The 27,011-nt window shown below is 42.3% G+C and overlaps 1 protein-coding gene across 4 annotated transcripts; it reads right to left on the minus strand.

Moving 5' to 3' along the window:
- Nucleotides 1-324: 324 nt before the first annotated feature.
- Nucleotides 325-26,131, minus strand: LOC120806527 (M-phase phosphoprotein 9). Of its 4 annotated transcripts, none has more exons than XM_040157803.1 (24): nucleotides 26,023-26,131; nucleotides 24,305-24,576; nucleotides 23,358-23,505; nucleotides 20,934-21,023; nucleotides 20,332-20,840; nucleotides 19,934-20,099; nucleotides 19,648-19,720; nucleotides 18,250-18,353; nucleotides 17,110-17,226; nucleotides 16,050-16,507; nucleotides 15,402-15,551; nucleotides 14,864-14,951; nucleotides 13,751-13,966; nucleotides 12,812-12,859; nucleotides 12,586-12,650; nucleotides 8,989-9,090; nucleotides 8,624-8,857; nucleotides 8,379-8,542; nucleotides 7,329-7,592; nucleotides 5,770-5,890; nucleotides 4,781-4,872; nucleotides 2,825-3,024; nucleotides 2,235-2,303; nucleotides 325-1,641 (listed from the first exon to the last, which is right to left on the minus strand). In XM_040157803.1, the coding sequence occupies exons 2-24, from the start codon at nucleotides 24,538-24,540 to the stop codon at nucleotides 1,540-1,542; spliced, it is 3,816 nt and encodes a 1,271-aa protein (XP_040013737.1). In that variant the 5' UTR covers nucleotides 24,541-24,576; nucleotides 26,023-26,131; the 3' UTR covers nucleotides 325-1,539. The 4 variants fall into 4 exon arrangements, with proteins under 4 accessions (XP_040013737.1, XP_040013734.1, XP_040013736.1 ...); XM_040157800.1 differs by having other exon boundaries at nucleotides 8,355-8,542; XM_040157802.1 differs by having other exon boundaries at nucleotides 19,648-19,726.
- Nucleotides 26,132-27,011: the final 880 nt, after the last annotated feature.

A 27,011-nucleotide genomic window follows, 5' to 3' on the forward strand; every position in this document is an offset into this window, starting at 1 on the left:
ACAGGTGAATCAACACCTCTCCGAAACAGTTTCCACAAACACTGAGCGTTACGACCCTCGTGGAGGGAGGCTTTCGTGCGGGACCGTTGCGTTGGACTGTTAGTTTTACCTGGGTGTTCCTAATAAACTGCCAACCGAGTGTGTGTGTGTCTATTACCCACTATCGAAGTGTCTACATTTACACAACTTTTAAACACAGAAAACTGAGTTTAACACAGGAAATCACAAATATATCACTTGTCCAAAAGGGTCTAAACAACCAAAATTTAAAAAAAAGGGATGAATTTGATTTAATATGTTTTAATGTCAGACTTTTGCCTTCAGTTTGTTTTTGATCCAACACCTGTAGAAGTGTTGTGGATGTGCATATACTGTTTTTGGTTTTTTTTGGTAACAGTTCATACATTTAAATCACATTAAATCACAATTATTTTATATATAATCTAACATCCTTTTTGTTTTAAACATACTAAATATGTAAATTTTGACCAAAACCCTTTGATTTATGTGTCAGATATGTTTTGTCCCAGTTCTCAAGACCCACTGGGTTCTACTACAGGAATAATAAACTGGTCTGTCACAGAAGGGAATAATAGAGGAGCAACACTTCTAGTTATAAAAAAAGAAGCTTCATTTATTGTGCAACAACAATATAATAGTTTCCAGTGAAGTCCATGTCATTGTAGGAAAACTGTGGGGCAAAAAGAAGCAGTGCAAGAAACCCCATGCAAAAGCATCGCTCGAGGAGAAACAACGGACCGAGGATTTGACACTGTGTGAAAATGCGTGTGTGTGTGTGTGTGTGTACTGAAAAAGTGAGCTGGTTTGGATTTTACAAGTGGCTCTAATCCAGAAGGTCCAGTCCTGTTCCAGTCCAAATTTAGAATACGCAAGCGAAAAAAAAGTGACAGGCAGTAAGTGGAAAGGAAACGAAGAAAAAAGGCAATTTGATTCAAGTAAAGAAATATTTCCTTCAAGTTCGATAATTTGGCCGAAAACGAACATTAAAAACCTACAAATAAGCGAAAAACGCATCTAAAACGCGCCAAAATCAAAGATCTCTGAAGAATAAAAACATTAAATAAATACATTTTATGCCATGTCAAATGGAAAAATATGAAACACTTTCATCAACGCAAGAACAAAAATGGCAGTGGTACTTGTCAAGTGGATGAACGTCTCTGCTGGGAAGTCTTTTTAATCGCTCACGTTTACAATGAAACGCAGCTGATTTAAAAATCTACACCTGAATATGGAAAGTAAAACATATCATAGTAAGATTTCCGCGTGACTAAAAAAGTAAACGACCTTACAAATCTGTGTGTTACTAAAAATATACTCCAAAAATTGCGATATCTTTCCGACATATAAAAAATATCCCCGAGTAATAATTAATAGGTATAAAAAAAGGATGCTGTGGAGTCACTGTACAGAGGGGTTCATGGCACAGAGAGAGACCGAAGGACAATCAGTGCTGTGTAAAAAACCTACGACGCTAAGTTGTACCATCTACACTGTGATGTAAAAAGACAGACATTGCTATATGTTGGCAGAGGAGCGGAGGACGTGGAATCTCTTCAGGGTCATGCGGATGGATCCCAGCTCACGATTCAGTCTCTCCAGACGATTCTCTAAGGCCACCTGAGGAGGACGGTGCAGCGGACATTAACGCAGGATTCATAGTCCAATTCATTTCTCATGCCAGATTCTCAAAGGACTCTGGTTCCAGCTTCTCCAATGTGAAGACCCGCTGCCGTTTCGCCGTGCTACCAAAGAAGTCCTGGTACAGACATCACGGTCGCCTAATCACGGAGCTTGGAGCCAGTGTGCGGGCGAAGCTTCCTTCAGTGAAGCTGCTTTTTAAAAAGCCCCGCGCCTGTAGGTGACGTGCGTGTAACTGCACCCCCTTATTCGTACAAAGTTTCGCGGCAATCCGTACATCTGAAAAATGTCAGGAAATAACCAAAATGCGCTCGTCGCAATTCCCCAGAGCCCAAGGCGACGTCTTCAATTGGCTTTTTTTGTCCAAAACCTAAAGATTCTCACTTTACACCGATGGAAAACAAGGACCGGAAGCAAATCCTCACAACTGAGAAGCTGGAACAAGCTCAAGTTCGACCTTTTAGCCTGAAAGATGATTTAAATCATTTATCTACAAACCGTTCAGCTCTAATTCCAAACCAAACGACACGGGGAATGTTATATAAACATAATCAATACCTGATCGGTCTTACCTCATCTAACCTGGTCTGTTGAGTCACTCTACCTCCTGCTCCAGGCATCCGGCTCAAAGCTGCCTCAATCTGTCCGACACGCGCACACACACACGCACACACACACACACAAAATTTTTTTTAATAATCTATTAACAAAAATAATTCTATTGATGAAACAACTGGCACATGACTGGCTTAAACACTTTTACTGGACTCTTTAGATTAGCTGGCTGGGAGATGGTGTGTGTGTTTGTGAAGTGTGTGTACTGTGCAGATGGGGAGGCAAACGTCCCCATGCGACCAGGACAGAGTGATGGAGGGGGGGGGGGGGGGATTTTGGATATGAACTTTCTAAAAATAGAAGTAATTCAGGGTTGGTATAAAAACGATGAAGTCTGTGTTACGTAAGAGATCAGGTGGAGATTAGAGTTGTTCAGTTTGGGCCTGTGTGCCAGAGATACAAACCTCTCTAAACCGAACACGCGTATCACAACACACAGCCCTTTTGGTAAATTTCCTCTGCCGACTTAATTGATAAATAATGAATAAATGTCCTGGTTGACGAGGGGGAAGTGAGTCATGGCCCTTGAAAGGGGTGAGAGGCTCGCCTGCAGTTTCTCCTGCGTCAGCTCGTCAAACAGTTTCTCGGCGTCGGCCAGTGAGTGCAGCTTGTCCAGGAGAAGCGGGGCCGCGTCCTCGCAGGAGTCCTGCGGGCCAGACCCGCTGCAGGCTCCCTGCTCCTCCCAGCCCAGCTGGGAGCTTCCATCAGGCGGGTTCACGGTCCCGGGGGAGTCCGGCTGGCGCAGCTCTGGGGGGGAGGAAGACGCAGAGTCTGAGCAGACATTTAAACTCGCTGGCCACTTTGTGGGCTGCACCGTTTCCTCCACCCCACTGACATCCAGCATTAGAAACACTTCTCAACAGAATGTGCTCCAGTACACCGGCACCAGCCACTGCGAACCTCAGTAATGAACGTAGAACAGGGTTATCACTGTAGTGGCTGTTTTACCGTGCTCCACTTTGTCTGCATAGTGCCTTAGTTTGACACGTGGTGCGCTGAATTAAATCCAACCCAACGTACTCACTAGTCCAGGAGGCAGGGAAACGAGGGCTTATTAACATCACGGCAGATGACAACATCAAAGTTGCATCTCAGCCCGGCTCATAACCGACTTGATGTTCAGGTTCCTATTTACCTGACGCTGGGAAGCCGTTGTTACACCTTCTCACTCAGTCAAAAGCTTGTTTTGCAGACGTCTCTGCAGCCTGCTGGCACCACATTGTTCCTGATCTACAAACGGCAGTGTGGCGCTATCAACTTGTTGTAAATAAGAAAAACATATACACCTGTATTCTAGCACTTAAAAACACAACGGAACAGTCCACCAGTAATACACTATTCAAAATATACAGAAATTGTTGTATGAGCTTAGATAACAGAACACGTGATAAAAAAAATTAGCACATACAAATACTATATGTGCTTAAGTGGCTCTTACAATCAGATTTCTGACAGCGTCTACAAAAATTATAATATTTTTTCTGCTGTGTCGATTTTCCTTTTCTTCTTCCCGACGTCGCTGTAGGAATGCAACGCTGCATTGGTGGAGTGCTCTTTTAAAAGTTAGAAAAAAAAAATACGTTTTCAAGCAGGAGGCCACTGAGGGAAACAAAGGTAAAAAGCAAAACAAAACAGGATGTTGTTGTTTGTGTCGTGGAAGAGAGCGTAGAGCTACTGTAGAGTCATTGTATAAAGCATTTACGGTTTCATTGTCTAAACTATTTGGATTTTATCAACGTCTCCCTGTCTCCCTCTGCTTGGACCTGCCTCGTCTCTCTCCCTCTGTACGTGTCTGGTAAGACGGTGCCGCAGGTTTTACACCTGCTTTTCCCAGACGTTACACTTCAGATGCAGTTTCTTCTGCAGCAGTGTTTAGTCAGCAGTGATGAATCACGCCAACACCTCAAAATACGTTCAGCATGCAACCCCACACACACACACACACACACACGATTTTCAGCGAAGTCGCTTTTCTTCCAGTTCACTTGAGCAAAACCAGAGTGCAGCCATTTAGTAAATAAGAACCATTTGTTTGTTTAGCGGCCAAACAAGGATTAGAAAAATCCTGAGCAAATATTCCCCAGTATGACCCAGAGCTTCAGATAAAATCCAGGCCTTATTGTGAACAAGTAAAAACCACGTGAAATAAATCAGGCCTCCGCCAAGATCAATTCCAAAACTGTGGATAATGATTAAAATGTGGTTCCGATACCGGTGCTGTACTGGTTTTTTTAGTCCTGCATATTAAAGGATATTAAGCACAAAAACAGCAGAACTCGGGGTTCTCACGGTATCCTTGAGAATTATTTACACTGGTGTGGTGTCAATATTAGACCAAAAAAAAAAAAACACAAAAAAGGTCGAAACACTGATAAGAGCTGAGGTTAAACACACTTTAAAACCAGGACTACAGTCTAACCTGATCTGAGCATCAAGCAGAAGTTTTTTTTTCTACTTTAACTTTTGTTGTTTTTAAACATCTGTTGGATTATGAATGAATTACCATCTTCTCTGTCCGCTGACGTAAACTGGAGTCTCTTCCTGGGACTGCTGCTGTGGAATGAATGACGTCTCTGGTCAACTTGTCCATCACACCTGTAGACGACACACAATGTGACTTTATATTTACTTTAACAAGTGCAATGTGGAACATCCAGGGCCACATTGATAACTGAACCCCTGAATGCTACCCCTCTCTGTCTTGTGGGGTTTGTTGGAGACGCTGCAGCTCCGTCTCTAATCCACGACTCAGTGAGTTGTTTGGGTTTAGTTCCTGCTTCGACGTGTTCAGTGAATTCTGACAAGCCGTGAGTCCTGTGTCGCCCACGTTGCGTTATTTTATCGGCTGAGTAAACAAAAGGTCTAAGTTGTGAGAGATGACTGCAGGCTGAACCCTGTGGTACATTTCAACAGGCTGCGCTTTACTAAAAATGATGATCTTTAAAGCAACAGCTGTGGAGGAAAAAAAAAAAAAAAACGCAGTAGCACTAAGATGTTCAAGATGGGAAACCAAATTCTCACTGGCACCAACCGAGCTAAACGTACGAGGCACTCTGGATAACAGCAGCCACCAAATGAAACATTTTTCACATCTTTACACTGGAAGCCCTAAATCCAATTCAGGTGTCTCCTCTTTCACACTCTTCTCCTTCTCCAGCGTCAAATCACCACTGTAACCAACGCTGATGCTCTTCACACTGTTGCCGTTTGTCCCCCTGATCTACGCAAAGTAGTCTCCAAAAACGCCACACTTGCTCTTGGACTTTAAAATTCCTAAAGCGCCTCACCCCGCTGTAACTCTTCGAGCGTTCTTTTGCCTTCCAGCACCTCCTAAGGTTCGGTTCAGATGTTGTACCTTGTTGGTTTAATCTGCAAGTTGTTGGTTTTTTAGTGACATCCCTCGAGCAGAGAAGGCTTTGAAACAGGCCATGATGTGAGGAGAGAAATTCAACTGCTCCCTTTGCCCCGGATGAGACGTCAGGGGTTTCTCACCGTTTGAGCAGGTGTTCCTCCCGTGGCATCGGGTGACCAAAAGCGGTGGAGTAGTTCTCGGTGGGGCAGCGTTTAGGGCTGGACTTGGCAGACAGGGGCATGAGTAAAGTTTCTCTCTTTGCTGGAAGGAGGAGAAGAGCACACCATTAATTAAAACTTCAACAAACCAACGCAACATTAATTAAAAACGACATTCTCCAGAGAGTTGTTAGTGATCCGATAAAATTCAAAGAGACAACAGTCTTGCTTTTGTTGTTGATTTACTGAGGGGGCCATTCATTTAAAAACAGAGACATTATCCACAATCTCTCAGTCTCAAATTTACAATACATCTGCAGTGTCAAATATACCATTAAGAGTTTTTGGTTAAGCAAATAGTATTTCTCCTAATTCATCACAACTGGAAACTGTGGAGTTCGCTAGCTAAAGGTTTATTTAAAAACTTATTGTAAAGCAAGTACAGCATTAAAAAAAAAAAAAAAAAATAAAAATAAATCTGTGGAACCTTCTGTGTTTAATTTTTTTAGTCATTCCTTTTCAGTTCATTTGAGTAATCTGTCCATAATGTTTCAACAAGGAAGAAAGGGCCACAGAGGGGACAGCACATCTGCAGCTAACAGTACCTTCACACTAAACCGGGTACATTTGACTGAACTGGCATTTTCCCCCCCGCCCAAAATGGAGCTTTATTAAAATATCGTCCTGGTGTTTCGGTGGGTTCGGGGAAAACATGGCTTTTCCAAAGCAATGGGCGAGCTAACAGTGGCCAAAAGGGGAGGGTTGGAGCTGTTTGGCAGTGAAGTTAAGAAGACGACCGTACGTCGCCTCTAACTTTCTCCGTGATCATTCATTTTAAACCTGGATTTACGTTGAATCTGAAAGACAACACTACAAGTATTAAATGGATTTTGTCACTGCTTTACACTGCTGGTTAACATGTAGTGTTTGTGTGTTCTTTTGTCTGACGACATCAACAGAAGAATATGTCAACGAGAGCAACTATACTGTGAATCCGGCTGCATTTGAAAAACTATGTGTGTGACCAAGGGGAGCAGGTGGACACTCGACGGAGGTGAACAAGCCGACACTCTGCAGAGTTACCGGGTGTGTGTTTAAACCTGTATTTATGCTGATTTTGTCAGACAACAACCAACCAGAAAACAACAGCTGGGTCATCTGAGCTGCCCGTTCGACAAAGAGGACGAAGACGACAAGATTTGACAGATTTTCATGTTGTTCGGGTGTTTCGCTGTGGACAGAGGGTCTCTACTACAACGACCTGGAAGCGAATGTGGATGCAAAACATTTTAACATGTAAAAATGTCACTTAAAAAAGAAGTATGTATGTTTTGCATGTAATTCTGTCACTTTAAGCTATGAAGAAAGAAGAAAGTCTGTTTGCTTTAGGAAAAAAAAAAAGGCATTTAGATTCAAACTTCCTTAAGCAGCCGACCTCCAGATTTTCCCTTAACACATAACCTGTCTTCACATACACTCATAGAGAAGCAGAAGTAAAGACTTGAAGGCAAGGTGAGTGGGAGAGCACTGGGAGAACATACTGGGTGTAGTTGTGGGTACGTTTCGATGTGCTGGCGGAGGCAGCGAGGAGGATCTGTGGCCTTCTGGAGACAGAGCTGCAGCTCTTTCTGCGCCGCTGCAACTTTTTGCTCCTCCTCCTCCTCCTCCTCCTCCTCGCTCAGCTCCTTCCACAGCTCTTCTGGGTTTAACCGCCTCTCTGTCCGCCTGAAGCCCGACCCGCTCCTGAATCGGCTCTTTGTGTCTCCGCTCCACGAAACCCACCGTGGTCCTCTGACTGCCGACCCCTGCAGAGACAAACCGCACGGTCGTGAAGATTCAAGAACATGTGCATCACACACACAGCACGAGGAACAAGTCGTTACGTGTGCGGCATAACGAAATTCATTGTTTCATCTGCCTGCAATGAGCTGTAACGATCCGTTTTAATTAATCGATTAGTCAATGAAGACGGGCATGATTTACTGTTTCCTGACATCTCTAAAATATTCTAACATTTGATTAATCTAGAAAGTAACTGGAGGATTGGCCTGAAACAACTAATTTTCATGTCTCTAAGTCAAGATTGTTAAGATGCAGATGAAACGTAATTGTGGATAAAGTACATTTTTAGTAAGTACAGTTAGTTATTCTGTAAATAGCCAGTCTCTTTTTAAAAGTAACTGTTTCACATCTCCGGCGTTGCTATGATTAATCACTCCGAGCACTTAGAATAGTGTCCTGGTTTGGTCCCAGCCACTTCACAACCAGGTCTAGGATCCTATACTAAAAAAACTGATTGCCGCCATCGTCCCCTTCTTCCCCTGCTGGTGAGGCTAAATCCAAATTCCCGACCACATTCGACTGAGGACCATTTATAATCTACACTTCACAACTATTTAAGTGTTAGAGTGTAAACTGCGGCATCTTTCAAACTGAGACTACAAAGACACAAAATCTACCAGCGGTTAGTGGTTCACTGTGTTCTCTGTGTTCAAGTAAGACGTTTGAAGAACGAAGACAGGCATGAGTTTTTAAATTTGAGTGTTGTGTGTGAGTGTAAGTCATACTGTGGGTGGTGGAGCTGTTCTTACAGGGGGCCCGGCTCTCTGTGGCTCTGGTCTCCTCCAGCTCTATCAGGGCCCTCATCATGGGCGTCAGGGCACAGGATGCCTCTCTCCGACCGCTCTCCCACTGGCTCTGCTCCTGGTGTCTGGTCTGAGGCAGAGACTGCTCACACTCTGGGGGAGATGCACACCTGCGGAGCAGGATCTCGATAAATCACTTAAAATCTCCACGAGCTTTGGCCGAGGACATATCCGCAACGATAGAAACTTACCTCCAGCTCCCACCACCTGAAGAGGAGTCCACAGAGCTCCCAGGTCCTGACGATCGATCATTTGATGTATACAGTGACTTCTTGTGGATACTTGATTGGTTAGTTTGAGGGAACTGGGATTTTCTGCCGCCGTTCAGCTGGTCAGACAGAGGACAGGGTGACTTCCTGCGGGTGACGTCTGGCTCTGCCTTGCATTTACTGGGTGACAGCAGCAGGTCAGGATGGTGGAAAAGACTGTGGACACGTCAAGCGGAAATTCAATATTTGGCAGGCATCGGTTGTTATGAAGGCCCAACGGGCACAGACATAATGATGAACACTAAAATTCTCAGCGTCATAGTGGCTTTAAGCTTCTGAGCGCCTACCCAGCCCCAGAGGGTTGTGCGTTACTGTGGGAAGCATAACGGGTCCTGGCCTGGTTCTCATGCTCCAGCTGCTTCACCTGAGACTCCAGTTTGGAGATCCCTCTGAGGGGACAGAGACACAGGGACACACGTGGTGGCAAGATTACTAATTACGGGGAGACAGGTGATTAAGATGACTGACTGTTATTCATTCATCAAAAGTGCCCTCTTCACCAAAGGCAGGCATAAAATATACTGCGACAACATAGTTGAAGATTTCTAGATCTGCGGGAGGGTGATAGTGTTAAAATGAAATTATAGTGTTTTGGGAAATGCTCTTACATGTGTAAAGTGTTACAACAAATGCTGGGATTTTAGGTCCATACGAGTTGTTGAAGAAAGTGTAATGGGACGCCTCAGATATTTGATTAAAATACTCTTAACAGCAATTTTAAAAAAAGGCCATGATGAGAAACAGGGGGAAGGTGGAGCTGTGGGAGAAATCTTCATAATGGCAAAAACGACACATATCTTCAGACAACGAGTAGCACAACTGGGAAACGCACGTGGACACAACAAGCGAGAGCGAGTGTGGAATACATAAAACAAGCTGGCTTCATCGGTCTGTTCAAGCGCTGCCTTTTTTCGCTCGGACAGAGGTGTCAGTTACGTAAATGTTCCTTGCGACCATCTTCACACAACGGGACCTAAACAAAAAGAGTCTCAGTGTTAGTAAGATATTTGGCGTCTGGTGCACGGGACGGGGCGAAGGCGCTGCTTGAGAACAGCGGAGAGTTTTAAAAAATGACATCAAGGAAGAAGACTGTGTCCCTCATACTCATGAGCACGAGGGACACTCGCTCTCGCTCCTCACAGTGACTCAATTCATAAAATTCCATTTCAATTTCATCCTCTAGCACTGGGCCCATTAGACAGCAAATTCTGCTGCATTTTATAAGGTTTAATGATTTATAATGACAGCGCACAAGCAAAGAATGATGTCTACGATGCCTATGCCTACTAACATGCTGTTCATAAAGCATTTGGCTGGTCATCCGTGCAGCTGGCATGAATGCTGGTCAGGTTTATATTGTGGTCATAAGGACTGTGGCTGCACCAAGAAGGGAAAAAATATTTTTCACAGACTGATCTGAGATGAGGAGATTCTTCTTAATGATTAAAAATTGGCTAATTTCGCTGGATTTTTTTGGTTTATTTAACTGATTTTACTTCCTGTACCTTTAGTAGAGTGATCTTAATCGAAGCGAATTAGACCGGAATTAAAATTTGTGCGTCTGCAGCCTTTACCTTAATATGACAGCATTCAGTCCAGACTTATTACGGAGATGTTGCTAGGTCGGGACTAGTGAGATTGCCGATGAGACTTTAACGTTAACGTGACCAGGGAGATAGTTCAAACGTGAGACTGAGCGCAATCACATTGACGTAACGAGGTACTGTACATGTCTGGAAAGGATGAGGTTTTGCAAACCTGTTTAAATAGAAAAGAAAAAAAAAAAAACCCTGGTGAAATATTTAATATTTACCAAAAAATGTTTTTAAAAATTTCATCTTGTTACACCTTATTGATCCGTCTGACACAGACGGGCGAACAGTAAAAATTGCATTTCTCAGGTCTAGAAATACAACTTGGGTGTGTGTGCTCAAAGCATCCTGAGGAATTCCTTCTCTCTGTGCTCATAAATCAATTAGCCTCACTGAGATTCTTTCCCTCTTCACAGAGAAGTAACATGACCCAACGCTGACCTTTAGCTCGACGCTTTGTCTTGTGTGGATTATAAAAATTCTCTCTGCTGCCATGATCCGGCTCCGATTCGCTTCTCCTGTTTTAGTTTGACGAGTCATACGAACAATCTTGAGACATCTCTTGGAGGTTTTTGCACTCGCTGTGCGACTCCATTAGACCCTGAAGCTGGAAATGTTCCTGCATATCTTACTGCATTTTACAACCTTTTCCATTTTGACGGTCTAACATCGACTCACTGTTTTGGCTCTCTGACTGATAGGATGCCTAGAAGGATCCTCATGTCACTACCCTTTTACCAATTTGCGGGTCTTTTCAGGGTTATGTCTTAGCTTTTGTGCTGTTCTTTGACTCAGCACAAGAGAATTGGCTAAATTTAATACATTCTTACTAAAATGCTGTCCTGGTGCAACCTCTCTTTTTAGTTCTTTCTCAGAGTTCCCTGACCTCCACGGTGCATCCAATAAACTGATAACTGTTCCAGTCTGCTTGTACTTTGTAGTAACTTCTTTCCCAGTTTCCCATCCCTTCTTTCAACAAGGCCACTTGCAGGCGTCTGGACCTCGCCATCTTTTTTTTCCCCTTGGCTTCCAGACCTGCCACCCCCCCCCACGGGGAAGTTCTTTCAGTGCTTAAGCCTTCCTATTGCACACATACTGATCTTCTCCAAGCTGCAGTTTGCTATCCGTCCGTGAATTCGCTGAATCGACTTGATAGACTTCATCAATGCAGAGGCCATGCGCTGGCTCTACTGGGACCAATTTGCAGGCATAGCTGATACCGCAAAGGAAAGTTTCTGCGTAGTGTCAGCAGCGCTATCATCTACTTTCAACAGCGCAGGGACCGTCATTAGTCTCTGTCGATGAATTCTCTTTTCTCCATCTCGCTTCCGTCGCCTACACTCCACTGCAGCTTTTTGAGCCAGCCAATGACAGCGATATACCTGAAGCCAATAACAAGACTACAGCTATGACGTCACATTGCTGCCTTGAAAATTGCAAATTGCAAATACAGCAACTCAGAGAGACGCTATTGACTGTTTACGTGTAGTTGTCCGTTAGTGTGAAGCTGTGTTCAGTACTAGATCTGCTCAAGACGTGATCTTTTTTTTATTTGATTTTCAACCAACTATTCAGTTGGCAATGATTAACAGATTAGTTTAGAACTTTGGGAAATACATTTATTGTCTTTCTTGCTGAGAGTTAGATGAGAAGATTGATGCCACGTTATCGTCTGTAGGGAAAATATTAACCTGGGGTCAGGAAACCGTTGGCTTAGCTTAGCATAAAGACTGGAAAAGGTGGGAAACAACTAGCCTGGCTCTGTCCAAGGGTAAAAGAACAAAATAAAAAATAATAATAATAACCTTGTCATCACCGTGAAATTAACAGTCAACAAGCAAAAACACCAGGAAGTCACTTCGCTCAAAAGAGAAATAGTCCAGCACGTAACCCCCCTGTAAAACCTAAACTTGTGGTTTTTACACTTCAGCTTGGATTAAAATGTGTTAATTTGGAGCTTTAGAGGTGCTTGTTGGCAGATTTTCTAACCTCTGGAAAGGGCCAGGCTGGCTGTTTCCCCCCGATTCCAGTCTTTATGCTATGATAAGCTAATATTTCACTGTGTGGCGAGTCCCGGTACACAGGACTGAGTTTAAGTAGTTTAGCAATAGAACAGAAAAGGGTGCTCTTTCATGACTCCTTCAATATTTACCAGAATAGAAGAACAAGAACTAGTCATGAGATTTGATAAGAAACTGAACTCTGATACGCAGGATAAAAAAAATTGAATTTACAAAATTCACACAATGCCCAAAGCTAATGTACACTTGGTGTTGTGTTACATCCACTCACCTCTTCAGCTCAGATATCTGATCGGTGGCGTCAACAAGCTTGTTCTCTGCCGACACCAGGTTGTTCTGCAGATACAAACATGTTAAAAACTGCATGAGGCTGCAGGAAGACATGGCATATTGAGAAGTGATTTTGTTTGTCACTGCTGGAATATTTTACATATTTCATTGATAATCGTATAGTCGAACTAAATGCTGCGTGTAAATTCCAGTTAGAGAACCATTACCTTTGCTCCCTCATGCTCCTTCATCAGGGAGTCATACTCTCCAAGCAGCTGAGGAAACAAAGCAACAGAGAACTTAATCATGAAGGCTGACACTAGTGCTGATAGGCAGTTACGTTGAATGGAATTAGGGATGCACCAATCCAACCAGCGTTTTTCTCCCCCGATACAAAACCTAACCTCAGAGGATCTACAAATACAGAGCACCTTTTCCCTTATTTAAAGATCTGCACAATGGTGTCTTGCTACCTGGAATGCATTGGGATCATTCTTGTGTAACTTATCTTGATGCTGTAACTATAATGCGTCACTTCCCAACAAACACAGCTACGCTGCTGGGATAAACGAGGCTCTTTTTCATTCTTTTTCCTCAGAAACCAAGACCAACCTGTTAAACTAAGAGCTCCGTGGCGTCATTTTACCCCGGCTGCTAAGAGTTCGTTGGTAATAAGATGTACGGTCAGGCTTTGTTTTCCAAGGCACTTTCTTTTATCAAGCTTTGTGAAACATGTAGTAAAATCAAACGTTACTTGGTCCAGTGTTTCAAAACGACATCGCCACGGAAGATGCGGAAAATGTACTTTGAGAACATCTGGGTTTAGTCAATCTTTGGTAACGTCAGTTAAAGATAAACAGCATCGTCAACACTTCGGGTTCCACAGTAAGAATGAAAGTATGAAATGTGAATCAGTCACGTCTGGCTAATACCCGATCTGATTAGTAAGATCAATATCGGAGCAGATACCGATCAGGTGAGTAATCCCCTGAGTACATCAGCTAGAGGATTCCAGTGTGGGTGAAGTAATTTTAAAAAGTACAGATTACGGAAAGCAACTCTGTAGCATTTCTGTTTGGGAAAAGGATTTAACATAAAACACAAAATAATGATCCTAACAAGGTTCCATTATATGATTTTCTGGGGGTACTCGCGATATGACTCACATCCTGCAGCATCTTGTACTCTCTCTCCCTCCTGGCCTCCCTGTCGTCCGCCTCCCTGCAGGCTTTCTGCGCCGCCTCCTCCAGCTGCCGCACGCGGGTCTTCAAACGCGCCGCCAGCGCGTCCTTCTCTTTGCCGGAGCGCTTGCTTTCCTCCAGTCGCTGCTGCAAAGATTTCACAGTGGCGCCCGCTACAGCGTACCGCTCCGGCCATTCTGCCTAACGAAGGAAAGTCACATCAAAATTAAGGAATGGGATAATGGTTACATATGAATCAAATGCATATGCTTAACATTACACTAACTAACATTAACTCCATTTTACAAAGTGAGTTGAGGAAAAGGCCAATTGCTACATGAACCTTTTTTTATTTTTAAAAGTTTAGTTTTCAGACATAAGATGTGACTCTGCTGGTGCCCACGTTCTAACAGAGTTCTCAGGTTCCAAAGTATGAATCCAACATCACGAGCCTCATTTGGCAACTCTTAATTAGGGTCGATGCAAATCTTCCTACCGGGGTAATTACAGGGTGTCTGTAGATTGTGTTTAATGATTTTAAGACTCTTTTAAAGAACAAATATAAAGCAATTTTTAAGAAAAATTCAATTGACAAGTGGCAAAACATTATTCTATTTTTATTCTTATTTTTATTAGGGCTCACAGCCTGGTCACAACATGACAGGGGCCGATTTAAAATTTTAATTTTAAAAAGTTGCTCTAGTTTAGTTGGCTCAACTTAAAAGTATCTAATTAGTGATATTATTTTTTATTGATTTGACCCATTACTCAGAGAAAAAAAAAAAGATTCTAGGTCGAAATTAAGACTTCATAAATTCAAATCTGACAGTTTAGTGACTGCTAAGATCTTTATGAATTGTATTTAAGGCATTTTATGGATTTTTCAGAGGCCAGAAACAAAAAATGTGGGTCCGGTTTTTATATTTTTCCAAATAGGAAACTTTCCTTTCTGAAATAGTACATTTTAAGTAACGGAATGCTTTAATCAGTACATAATCATACACACACATACACATACATTACAGATTCTTTTTGCTATAATAAGAGAAATCAATAATAATGATAATAAATTGGGAAAATAAATTTGAGGAATGATACCAGTTTTTTCTCCAGTGAGCTGTTTGTTGCCTCTAGTTCTTGAATACGACCGGTGGCCTCAGCCAGAGCTTTTTCCAGACGTTTGCACCTGTGAATAAACAAACATCACAATAATACAGGGTTAAAAAAACATAATAAAATGGACCCAAAACAGAGGTATAATATCGTGCTGGGGGAATGTGGAGTCCTACAAGACTTAATTTGAGTGTCTTGACATTCAACAACTTTGATGCATTAATCAGTATGATTAACGATCATTTATATCCTTAAAATCAAGTTAATACCTGAGATCTAAAATGTGTCTACTATATCATTTTACTTATATTTCCCAATTTTCCTGCAACAAAGCTAAAATGTTTTTATCTGGACATTTGTAAATATACTCAATCAAGGTTGATTGTTTTTGTATTATACTGTGTTACCTTATTTATTTATGTTGTATATTTTGCTTATGTTTTGAGGAAAAAAACGCAATTAATAGAAAAAATAAATAAAATAAAAAAATACTATAGATAAATAATTTACAGTAAACACAAACCTCTCTGCGAGGGCCTGGTTGCTCTTCTCTAAATCCTGGGGCGGGTCTCTGAGTTTGAGTTTGTCCCTCAGGATTTGGATCTCAGACTCATAATATGCTTTCAGATCAGCCACGTGTCGAGAGTGCTTCTCTCTCAGGTTCTGCCGCAGTCTGAGGAGAAAAAAGAAAAAGGAGAATAAATGAATGAATCTGTTTAAAGTGGACAATTTCTGTGTGCTATCATTAAGCGTGATGAGGTACCATACTACAGCCATGCTTACAAAACAGCATCAAAAATACTGAGTAAATAAGATTCAAAATGAAAAACAATGGAGGCAGCGCTACTCGGATCTGACATGTCATTTCTTTGCATGCCTCTGGCTGTTGTGGAGCATATAAATCACCGCCGCTGAGGGAAATCTCTACTTAATTTTAGTGACTTATTCCTTTCTGCTGCCAGGCTTTTACATCTTGGATTCTATTATTTCTCCCTTGATTCACTGTGAACCAAATAATAATAATAAAAAAAATCTAAATTTGTTTTTGAAAAGTCTGAAATAAACAATATCATATATATATTTTTTAATACAATAAAATATTATAATAAAAAGATTTTACATCAAACATGAGCACCCCAGGGTGACTGCTGCCTGTGTATGCGACACTCACAGAGAAAGGACGACAGGATCCTCTAGTGATGAAGCTCTCTCCATGTGTGGACTGACTGCAGGCCGCAGAGCAGCACCAGAGGCTGAACAAGGCTTCAGGGTGCTGGTGTGGGTGTGACTTCCCTCTTCCTCACTAGCTAGGGGGGCACTGGCTCTGCGTTGCTGGCTGGCTGAGTGAGAGCCGGGCTGGGTCTTATCCCGGGATGTGCTTCCCCACAAGCTTTGCACCTTAGAGGGGGAAGGTCCGGCAACTGAAACACTGGAGGCGTCCGAGTTACAGTCTGTGTCTCCGGGGTTGGGACTGCACTCCACCATGCTGTCAGGGGTTACAGGGGTCCCGACTCTGGGGTAGAGGTTGGGCTGAGTGGCAAACGAAGGGCTGCTGAAGTGAGAGGGAGAAGTGAAGCCAGAGGTGCGATCTGACTGCCGCATGTTCACTGCTGGGTCCAAGGTCAACACCTGAAGTACAAGAAGGAAGAGTACGTGTTAGAGGTTCAGCCTTTAAAAGTTAAACCTTTTCTTCTCTCTTTTTTCTCAAACTTCATTTAGCACATGCATCACACAGAACATGGGTCGACATGACAACAGAAATTGGAGAAAGGATAAATTATTATGGTTGTTTTTAATACGAAAGTTAAGCAGACAAATAACTAAACATAAATGTGAAAAAACATAAAGGTGAAAGCATTTTCTTAAATCTATTTGAATAACTAATGCATGAATAATAACTTCTAAAGCAGGCTAATTATGTGCACTCATTTCTTATTATTCATTAACACACTCAATGCAATTTCCAATTTCAATAATGAATAATTCAATAAATGGGACAAATTTAGAACATTTAGATCAGCGTGTTAACGGTCCTCCAATATTTTCCCAAAATTTCTTTGCTTCCTTCATTTTTTTTCATTCCAAAAAAAATCACATTTGTTGATGATGCCTACAAATCTTGACATTTAAGATTTGGTGGGATTGACTGTACATTATGCACACTTATGTAGTGTACTTCTCTTAATGCCGAGGACTAAACCGATCTCTGAGGTGCGAGTCATGTGAAATACCTGTGGAGACGAAGGGCTGGAAGTCACGGAGCCTTCCCAGTCGGAGCGTTTAGAGTCTGTTCTTTGCTTGTTCTGATAGATCTCTCTGAGGGACAGCTGAGACTCCTGGGATGGAGTCTACCATAGGACATTTAGGAGAAGGGTTAACACAAACGCACTGCCGAATGCAGGGAGATTCTGAATATTATCATCAGTCAATCTCCTCAAACACAAATTGGTGCAGGTGGCTTTCATGTCTTTTTCTACTCAAAACACAATTTGGGGCTGGTAGGAGATGTGCTTGACTACTAGCAGAACCCCCAAAGTGACATCCACATTCACCAGAGGGTCATCGCCATCGTGCTGGAGAGACTGTGGGCAAGTTGGTGACCATAACCCATATCTTTTTGGGATTGTCCAAAATTAACAAAAATACTCTGAAGGCATACACCTTAGGCTCTGCGCTACTAGTACTCTGTACCAGGAGCTGTACCAGCTGATGTGCCGTGTGGTAACAAACTCTATATCTTAAGAACTTTACTGTTAATTGCAAGGAACATTTCTACTCTTCGCTGGTTTCAAAACAAATCAAACAACGGAAGGAAAGACTCGGGTACATAGCTATAAAATGGAAAAACATGAAATGAAACCTGTTCTTGAACAGAAGGACTCCGGTCCCCACATATCTTGCCAAAGAAGGACATCTGTCCCAGTAAAACCCTACGAGGTTATTACCTTTACTCAATTTGTTTAACATGCAGAATCACTTGTTGCACCTTTTGTACTCAATTTTAAAGCACGCGCTGTAAATGCAAGTGCAGTATGTTCTTTTAGTATCATGTGGGGCTCTGCAGTTTTTTTTTCCTGCCTTTTCCTCTTACGATTTCACTCTGTAAGTGTTAAATGGTGAACCCTGTTGTCAAGAAATGTTAATGTCGATGATTAGGTTTTGTTTTTTTTGACTGTACCACATTTTGGTACGGTAAAAGCAGGAAGTGAAATCTGGAATCCACAGCTGCATTAAACAGCTTCGATGGTTAGTTTCGTGTCTTGATAACGCAGCCTAGAAAATGTACCACTGATTGAGGCAGAAGTGACTGTGGCGCCACCCCTTCACCAGACGAGTCACAGTGTGACTGAGAACTGTGGGAGTTTACTCACAAGACTCATGGATGCCTCTTGCAGAAGGAGGTAAGCGCCGCTGTCAAAGCTGTCCGGTAACGGCCGATACAGTTCACTCTCATTCAGACGCCAGTAAGTGAGGCCTGAGACACAGAGAGGATTGCGGTGTGACTTTTAATTGGTTAATGTTGGTTAATTTCTCATATCTTTCTGGCAGTGAAGTCCACCCTAATATAGTCCACATTAAAGGTTAAGTCGGGTCATTTTTTCTTGTTGTCAACAAATCCCCTGAAAAGAAAAAAAAAAGAAAGAAAGAAAATCAACAAGAAACTGATTCTACTAACTACTAAAGCCTGATATATCTTCCTCCTCGGCACCACAGAGCTCCACTGTCGTCCAAAAACTATTAAAAACACATCAGTGAGCCACACTGTTGCTCTCGGTGACACGTTCCTTCATCACCATGAACACACACACTGTAGTTTATTTTGACTGAGTCCCACATTCACCATCCTGCTGCCAGAAATGCTCACCAGAGCACCAAATGTGGATTAATCTGCCACTGAAAACAGTCCCCTCGAAGCGCTCACAAAAGCACTATTTCCTTCCTCTTGTTTAAGTGATGAACGCTAAAAACTAGTGTCGCCCTTTTTCTTTTTTAGGAAATTGCTTAGCTTTTTTTTCCTCTTTAAATGAAACTATATGTCTGTGAGCAGTTTTTTCACATTTACATCTTCAGTGGGAACAGATGGGTTTGGGGCTGAGTGTCACTGACGGGTTAAGGAAGTCAGATAATACTCAGAGACCAATTAACGCGTTGGTGGTTTGAGTGTTTTTATGAGATTTTGTGACTATTTAGGAAAATACAGAATAATCTTTTAACAGCCAGAAACTATGCTAAACACCCAAAATAAATGAACCTTTTACAATAAGTTTAGAGAAGCAACAACTCAGTTTCCAGTATCATAATCACGCTGGCTGAATAATTCACACAACTTGTATGCAAATGTAACTGAGATCTGTTTTCGGTGTACGGACTGAATTAAAAAATGACTTTCAATCAGTTTTATTCTTCCTTTTTTTTCCTATCTATTTTTATTGAATATCTTAATTGCTATGTTGTGACATACAACAGACAAAAAGGCGGTCGTGCCAATTGGGAACTTAATCTACTGATAAAACATAACTAGCAAACACAGACATCACATTTGAGGACATAAATAAATTAAGATTCCTCCATCTCTTCATAATAAATGCCTTAGCTGGTACAACAGTGCCGTTTTACTGTCATTTGTTGTAATTGCAGCAGGGCTTCACCTTTCATAAAAAGTGCAATATCCTGTATTGTTCATTTTGTAATGGTCATATCGGGAGTTATTTCTTTACACTGTCCAGGCCATGCGCTTCTGTGTTTTGTCTGATTCAGTGTATTGTTACCTGATGCCTCAGACATGAGGCTGTCACTCCTCCTCAGGGGCAAAGAGCTGGACGATGGCCCAGCCGGTCGATGCTGAAACTCGATAGAGATGAGTGGATTAGACTCAGCAGCAGGAATGTAATCAGGAGAACCACAACAGACATATGCACCAAAAACAAAAACAATGAAGATGCAGGGCAGCGATAAACACCTTGTGATGTTTTGTTTTTTTGTTTTGTTTTTTACTATCCCTCCAAAATCTTGTCTGTCTTAAAGGAGCAGCTGTTACCTCTTGGTGAGTAGTACCTGGTCCTGGGAGTCTGTGCTCTCCAGGGGGTTTTGTCTGTTGGGTTTTCTGGGGCTGCGTGGCAGCTCCTGGAACTCTGGGATTTGGGACGCAGCTTGTCCTGCTTTGCTCTTCTTGGGCCTGAGTTTCTGCCTCTGGGCCCAGGAGGTCAAAGGCTGGCTGGTGCTGCCAACAGAACAGGTCAGGGTCAGGAGACGTATGATTCCTCAGGAACAATGCTGACTAGATCTTAGCAGGCTTTCTGCAGGATTCACCAAGTTAAATTTAAGACTATTTAAGACATTTTTAATACAAAAACAATGCAATTTAAACTTGTTTCATAGTCATACCAGCCAAAGCAAGAGAGACACCCTGCCTTAAGGAGTTGTGGTTAGTCTTTTAAACGACTCAGACATACCCAGAAGTTCTCTGCTGGTAGACTAATGGGTTAAGTTCCTCCACTCCAGGAGCCCTCTCGTTGGAAAAATCCTGCTGGCGTCCAATCACAGTTGTCTGTGTGGCTTCCTGGAAGTTAGGGGACCAGTGATGCTTCTCCCTCCCTTGACTACCTTCCTCATCATCCCCCGGAGACCCAGCAGGTTCCAGACCTGTTTCCCAAGCAGACAGAGTCCCGTATCCACTGCTGAGCACTGTAGTCGCCCGCTCCTCCCCATGCATGGCGGTTTCTGATCTGTGGAGCGGAGGTGAAGGGGAGCTAAAAGGGGTATGGGCAGGGGCTGCCAGGCTGTCATTGTCACAGGGCACATTTTTGGGGACTGTGCAGTCACTGGAGATGAGGGGGAAGATATAGTCCTTTGTGTCAGTAGTAGTTTTGGTCAGCGGCGTTGGAGAGAACTCTGTGTGTGGCTGGACGCTGGCCTGGCGGTACTGGAGCTGAACCAGGGCCTTAATTTCATCCTGAATCAACTGGAAAAAAAGCACGTCATTGTTTCACTGGTGATGATGGACAAATACTTTAAAATGGCTCATGTGATAGTACATGACCAAATGCAGGCCCACCTGTATTTGGCACTGGTATTGTTCTTGCTGAGCGAGTATTTGCTCTTGGTATTGCTTCTCAACCAGCTGAAACAGATGTAGCCATCGGCCCTGTTGCAGGGGGAAAAAAAACAAGTGTTAGGTACCATCATTACTCACAGAAAGACACTGTCAACATATACTGACGTTCCATATTTGACCAGGCTTTTCATCTTTATACTGCAGAGGTTACGTGGAAACATGTCTTCTAATGATCCTAAACTAATGTATGAACCACTATACCATCTACAGGCCTAAATAGGGAACCTTACCCAGTGAGTCAGTAAAAACCGGATTACACTGGTAACCAGACAAAGCGTTTACATGCACTGTGGCGACTCAGTTACTGTAAATCTGCACATAGTTGCAGCAGGAAAGTAATTTCATTTCTCCCCTGCCACCAACTTTATTTTGGAGACATCCTCCACTCAAAAAAAAAATGTTCTGCTTCTTGTTTCTTCACTTGGCTGTCTGAGCTTCACTGTGCACAATGATGTATGTGCAGAGTTTGACACTAGAAGACTGTTTTCAAATTCATTTGCTGAAGGGGAAAGTTTCTCTAGTGCTCACCTTAAATCTCAGTTTCATGAGCCGGATTTTCTGACATTAGAAATCATTTGGACGCCAGTCACGGCCCAGTATGAAACTTACACGAGTGTGATGTGAAACTCGAAGCTTCCAGTGCACAAACACTGAATATGGATTTTTTAATGAAGTGGGAGACATCTTGTGTCCAGCAGTTAAACTTTCGAAATGAAAATATTTGCATTATTCATAAATTCTGGATTTTTACACGAGGGAGAAGGAGCAGATGTGATTTTAAGAATTTTCATCACAGTAAATTGACTTTCTGAGGAAAAACCCTATCAGAAAAATTATTATTCCAAGCAAGAGTTTTTTGGTTTTAAAACATGTCTGGAGGGGATCTTTGACTGTTGTAGTGATACAACACACTACGTTGTGATTTTGTGTGTGTGAGTGTGTAAGTGTATATGTTAGAGGGCTGACAGCACAGTGAGAGGACAACCAGCTTTTCTTACAGCGTGAATGTGTTTAAATTTCACAGTCAAATGTTCAGCGGTGTAAACCAACTCATTTAGACTTCTGTCGTTTTTAGTTGCATTTGGACGTAATTATTCAGAACACGAGGATGTAAGATCGTGTGTAATGACATTTCCTTTCATCCTGCCGCTCTGCTGTCACAGCAATACTTTCACTGTCTGAAGCCTTTGTCTCGCACACGCTCACGTGTAGAAAGTCGATAAGAAACCCAGTCAAAGCCAGTTTATACTTTACGCACCCCAGGGCCACAGGGGTCAACACGATGGGAACTTCATTATCTGCCCATATCCATGGGGGTCCACGTGGACTGGCTGTGTGAGGCCCAACATGTGTGGACATGTCTATGTATACAGACACGCAACACAGTATAAACAGAACCATGTGCACGGCCTACATCCTCCCTATAACCCATATATTTGGCTCTCCGGGAATAATTTAGCTGGGAAATCAGGTTTTCTAGTTGTCTACCCAATTGTGGTAACCTTCTTTCTTGCTTACATGATGTTTACTGGAGAAAGCCCACTGTACACGGGGAATGACTAAGTGGGTATGTGACAATTGTGATCTCCGTTAAAATAAAAATATCAAATTCGCGGGCACTCTTGTAGCCGAACAGTTAAGGCAAATACCACATAACCGCAACATCCCCAGGTCAATTCCAGCGAATATCCCTCTCTCTCACCCTGTCTGTCTGTCTGTCTCTTCACTGTTCACTGTCCAATAAGGCAAAAATTTAAAAAAAATCTAAAAATGTGTAATTCCTTAACTGATTTGCCTGCACCGCATGAGTGTATCTGTGAAGGGTCGAGGGAAGAAGCTGTGCACCATTGCGGTTCTGATGCAAACTCCCATCAGAGAGGGAGAAGTGACACACAGAGAAACAATAATTGTCCTGCAATATTGCCATACAATAATTTACAAAACAGACATTTTAATAATCAGAGAAGAATGCATTTTCCCCAGGTGTGTACACTAGAAAGCCTCAAGTCTGATAAACTATGCAGTAAAGTGCCTTTGCCTCAGAGTTGTCTGTTCCATACAAATCACATCCAGTGTCTAAAAAGATCAGCTGCATTTTGGTGCTGTGTGCAGTGTTGGGGCTTTTGTGTGTGTGTGCGCGTGTGTGTGAGTGTTAGTCTGTCTTACTGTCAGGTGTGATCCACACAAAAAAATAAAAGTGACAGCCCAGAAATGAGGCTGCCAGCTGCCAAAAGCAGCCCAGAAGAACAAGTGCCACAGCAGCTAACCCCAACTTCACTTTCAACTTCATCAGCATGCACTTGTAATCTCATTTGCACATCCTACAATAACTCCTGCCTTTCAGCTTCTGTGATATTTTCCCACCTCACAATCTTTCCAGAGCTCGGGGTCTGTCTCTCCACTGCTCTGGATCTCCTGCACCAAAGCCCTAAGCGTCTCAAGGGAGCTTGGGTTGATGAATGGGAGGTTCTTCCCTTGTTCAAATGCTTCATCTGTGCTCAGACACAGACTCCTGCGATAAAATCATGTAATATTAAATCACATACCATAGTTAAGTATTGTAATATATGATACAGATATAAAAACACGGTTCTTCAGCCGGGATTGAATATCAGACTAGGACATCGCTGCAGAGCATTCTGGATGCCACAAAATTATATAAAACAGTGACCAAATTAATGTGTAGAAACCAAGGTGGAAACTTTAATGGCACCGATAACATGTCTATTTATCAATTATTTATCACACACACACACACACACACACATATATATTCTACACTTATACAAGACTAGACACTTTACAACATACTGTATCTCTCATTATTCTTTAGATTTGACACCATTTATCTGTCGGAGAACATTTAAATTCCCTTGTAGAGCTGAAACAATTAGTTTTATCATTTGATTAGCCGATCGATAGAAAATAATAAACTATTTTCAGTAATTTTTCAAGCAAAAATTGTGAAAAATGCCAAATATTCTCAGATTTCAGCCTCTCAAATTAGAGGATTTGCTGCTTTTGTCACATATAATTGTAGAGTAAATATTTTGGGGTTTTAAACAAAACATTAAAAGACGTCACCATAGGCTCTGTAAAGTTGTAATGGACATATTATGACAATTTCTTAAAGTTTCATAGTCATTGGTTAACTGCAAAACATGCAATAAGCAGATTAATCAATAATGAAAAACATCATGAGTTGCAGCCTTACTGTCCAGAGTTTTATTTTTTAACTTTGGACAGAGGAACCACTGTCTTCTTATTTTCCACATACAACAGTGTGTTTAGTGTGTTTACAGTTGCTGCACCTGATCTTGTTGCACGCTGGTGTGATGTCCATGGGCCTGCTCTCCACGGCGCCTCCTGTTTTCTGGGAGGCTGTGTGTCTGTCCTCTGAGACGGCCAGCCCGGAGGCTGACGTCCCTTCGGAGGACACCAAAGAGGTCTCACTCTCCTTACCCACATCCCCGTCAGCACTGACATGGCAATGGCTCAAAGCCCCCGAGCTGGACACATCCTCAGAGATACTGTCATCTGTGGACATGTTTATGGGCCCATGCAGAGGGGGTCAGTCAGACAGCTAGAAACAAAGGGAGGGGGAAACAAGAAGCAGTCAGCAGAGGTGGAAAGTAACTGAGTGCATTTACTCATGTGCCTCAGTTTTCAGGTACGCTTGTGTGTTTACATTTTCTGCTACTTTCTACTTGTACTCCACCACATTTCTTTTCAGAGTTAAATATTGCACTTTTTACTCAGATTCAGATTTTACATAAAGAAAATGTGAAGAACTTTTCAAATATGATGCATTGTAAAAAAGCTAAACTACCCATCAATCTGTCAAATTTGAGCTCAAACAATTAGTCAATTATACAATTAGTTGAGGACTCAATCATCAAAAAAAATAATCAGGAACAGTTTTGACAACCAACCAGGTTCAGCTCAAAAAACACTGTACTTAGACTTGTCAAATCCATATTAGTTAACAGGGAGATGGTAAAGAGTGTTTTCACGGTCGATTTGTAAAACCTTTATTCTGTATGTTAAAGCACAACAATGGCGATTTCATTGCTTTATTGCTTAATATAGACCACATCAGACCGGGTCCAAATCAAGATCCACTACAAATGTGGACTCGATTAACAGAAAGCGTAGACTGTTTAAAACAGTGTCAGATTTGTGAAACTTCTGTTCTGTTTGCGAAAACACACACAAAAAGGGACATTTCACTGCTTTTTTCACATGTAGACCACATCAAACCGGGACCAGATCAAAAAAACACTGTTCTTAGACTTGTCGAATCTGAACTAGATTAACCCAGAGAAGCTAAGGACTGTTTAAAACACAGTATCAGAATTGTAGAACTTTTATTCTATTTATTGTTGACTTAGGTTTCCCTTAACTGCCGAGGCTGATCTGTCGTCAAGATTCAACAGTTAACAAAACATAAACACAAATGTTCAAGCTAATGTGTCCGCTGTTCGCATTAGCATCCCCTTCTCTATCCTGTCTGTCTGTCTGTCTGTCTGTCATGACCTGCGTTTCCTGTGTGTCAGAGCCTGTCTGAACCACGGGTTGCAAACTGCACGCAGAAAATGGTCTGAACTGTCTAGGCTTGACTGAATGGCCGATGAACTTCACCAACAGCAACAGAATCAACACAGCACAGGCAGGTAGCATTAGCTCTGCAGCGGTTTGGACCATTTGACAACACCGGCTACATTAGCTGCTCTACCGACGGTGTCAGCCGGCGCCAGCGGATGCTGCAGACGGTTAAAGTTGCCTGTCAACTCCGCCGGAGCCTGGGTTAGTTAGTTATCTAGCTAAACCAACAGCTACAGCTACCGCTCACGGGGAATTCAAATGGTTAGCTCGCTAGCTAAGTTGGGCTAAGTTGGTTTATTACATGTTTTTAAGCACCGCGCAGGCAGCGCGGGTGAAATTGTACCACACGTAACCGAGGAACAAACACTGTATAACGGAAGAGCGAGCAGCAGAGAGAGCCTACATTAAATAACAGTGAACCTACCCTTTGACTCGTATCATTATTTCATCCATATTTCTCCGAGTAGACGCGTTAGCTAGCTGGTTGCTGGTTGGCTACTGCACTGCAGCGATCGCTGGCCGCTGTGACAACCACAGCCTGCGAGGCTATTGGTCGCAGGGGGATTAAAATGCCGAGCGAGGATTGGTCGTCGCTTTCACCCGGTGTTTCGATTGGCTGTCCGGGGGACGAAGCGTACACATCTGCTGGGACAAAAAAATAAATAAATAAATAAAAAACCGACAGCGAAGCGGCTGTGTGGCTACTCAGAAACGGGTCAGCTCAACAATAACATCTATTGTAGAACAAGCGGAAAAACATTCAAATGCCAGCTAATACTGTCTCCCGTGGTTTAATGCACAGATGTTACAACAATGCTGAAGTTAAAACTTAAGAACTTAAGTTACAAGAAGGAGCAAATTCTCGTTTTTTTTTTGTTTTTTTTTACACCAGTTATCATTGTGAAGTTAAAGGCTCAACACTGTTTAAAACCCACTTTCAAATTAGTGAAACCTTTATTTCATTCATGAGAGAAAGAAAAAACGATTTCACTGCTTTTTCGCCATCTAGACAACAGACCAGGTCTAGTTTAAAACCCCAATATTTATACTTATCAAACCTGGTCTCGATTAACAAGTACCCCCCCAGTCACTTTTTAAAACACAGTCTCAGACTTATGAAACATTTATTCTATTTGTTTCAGAAAAAATTCTATTTCTTTTCTCTCTTTTTTTTTCTCCACATCTAGACCAAGGCCAAAAAAAAAAGAACAAAGAACAAACTAATGACATTGATAGTAGCTGCTCTTTCTGTGGACCTGGTGGAAAAAACTTCACACTTGTTTTGGATCTGTCCTTATACTGCTATTTATTTTAAACGTTTCTGATCATTTCTCACTACTACACAAAGATGTGCTGACGCCACACTTACTCTCGCCTGCTGTGTGCACCTCAGCGATGCCGCAGTTGTACTGC

This window comes from Xiphias gladius, chromosome 20 (genome assembly GCF_016859285.1).
Source record: "Xiphias gladius isolate SHS-SW01 ecotype Sanya breed wild chromosome 20, ASM1685928v1, whole genome shotgun sequence".
NCBI classification, from domain to species: domain Eukaryota; kingdom Metazoa; phylum Chordata; class Actinopteri; order Istiophoriformes; family Xiphiidae; genus Xiphias; species Xiphias gladius.

Bases quoted from the DNA above. Each gene is read 5' to 3' on its own strand.
- LOC120806527 (XM_040157799.1), bottom strand. From the start codon at position 24,540: ATGTCCACAGATGACAGTATCTCTGAGGATGTGTCCAGCTCGGGGGCT. The intron at 23,506-24,304 runs GTGCAGCAACTG...ATTTTATCGCAG, and splicing joins CCAGCGTGCAACAAGATCAG to GAGTCTGTGTCTGAGCACAG. The intron at 15,552-16,049 runs GTGAGTGTCGCA...TTTTCTCCTCAG, and splicing joins GATCCTGTCGTCCTTTCTCT to ACTGCGGCAGAACCTGAGAG.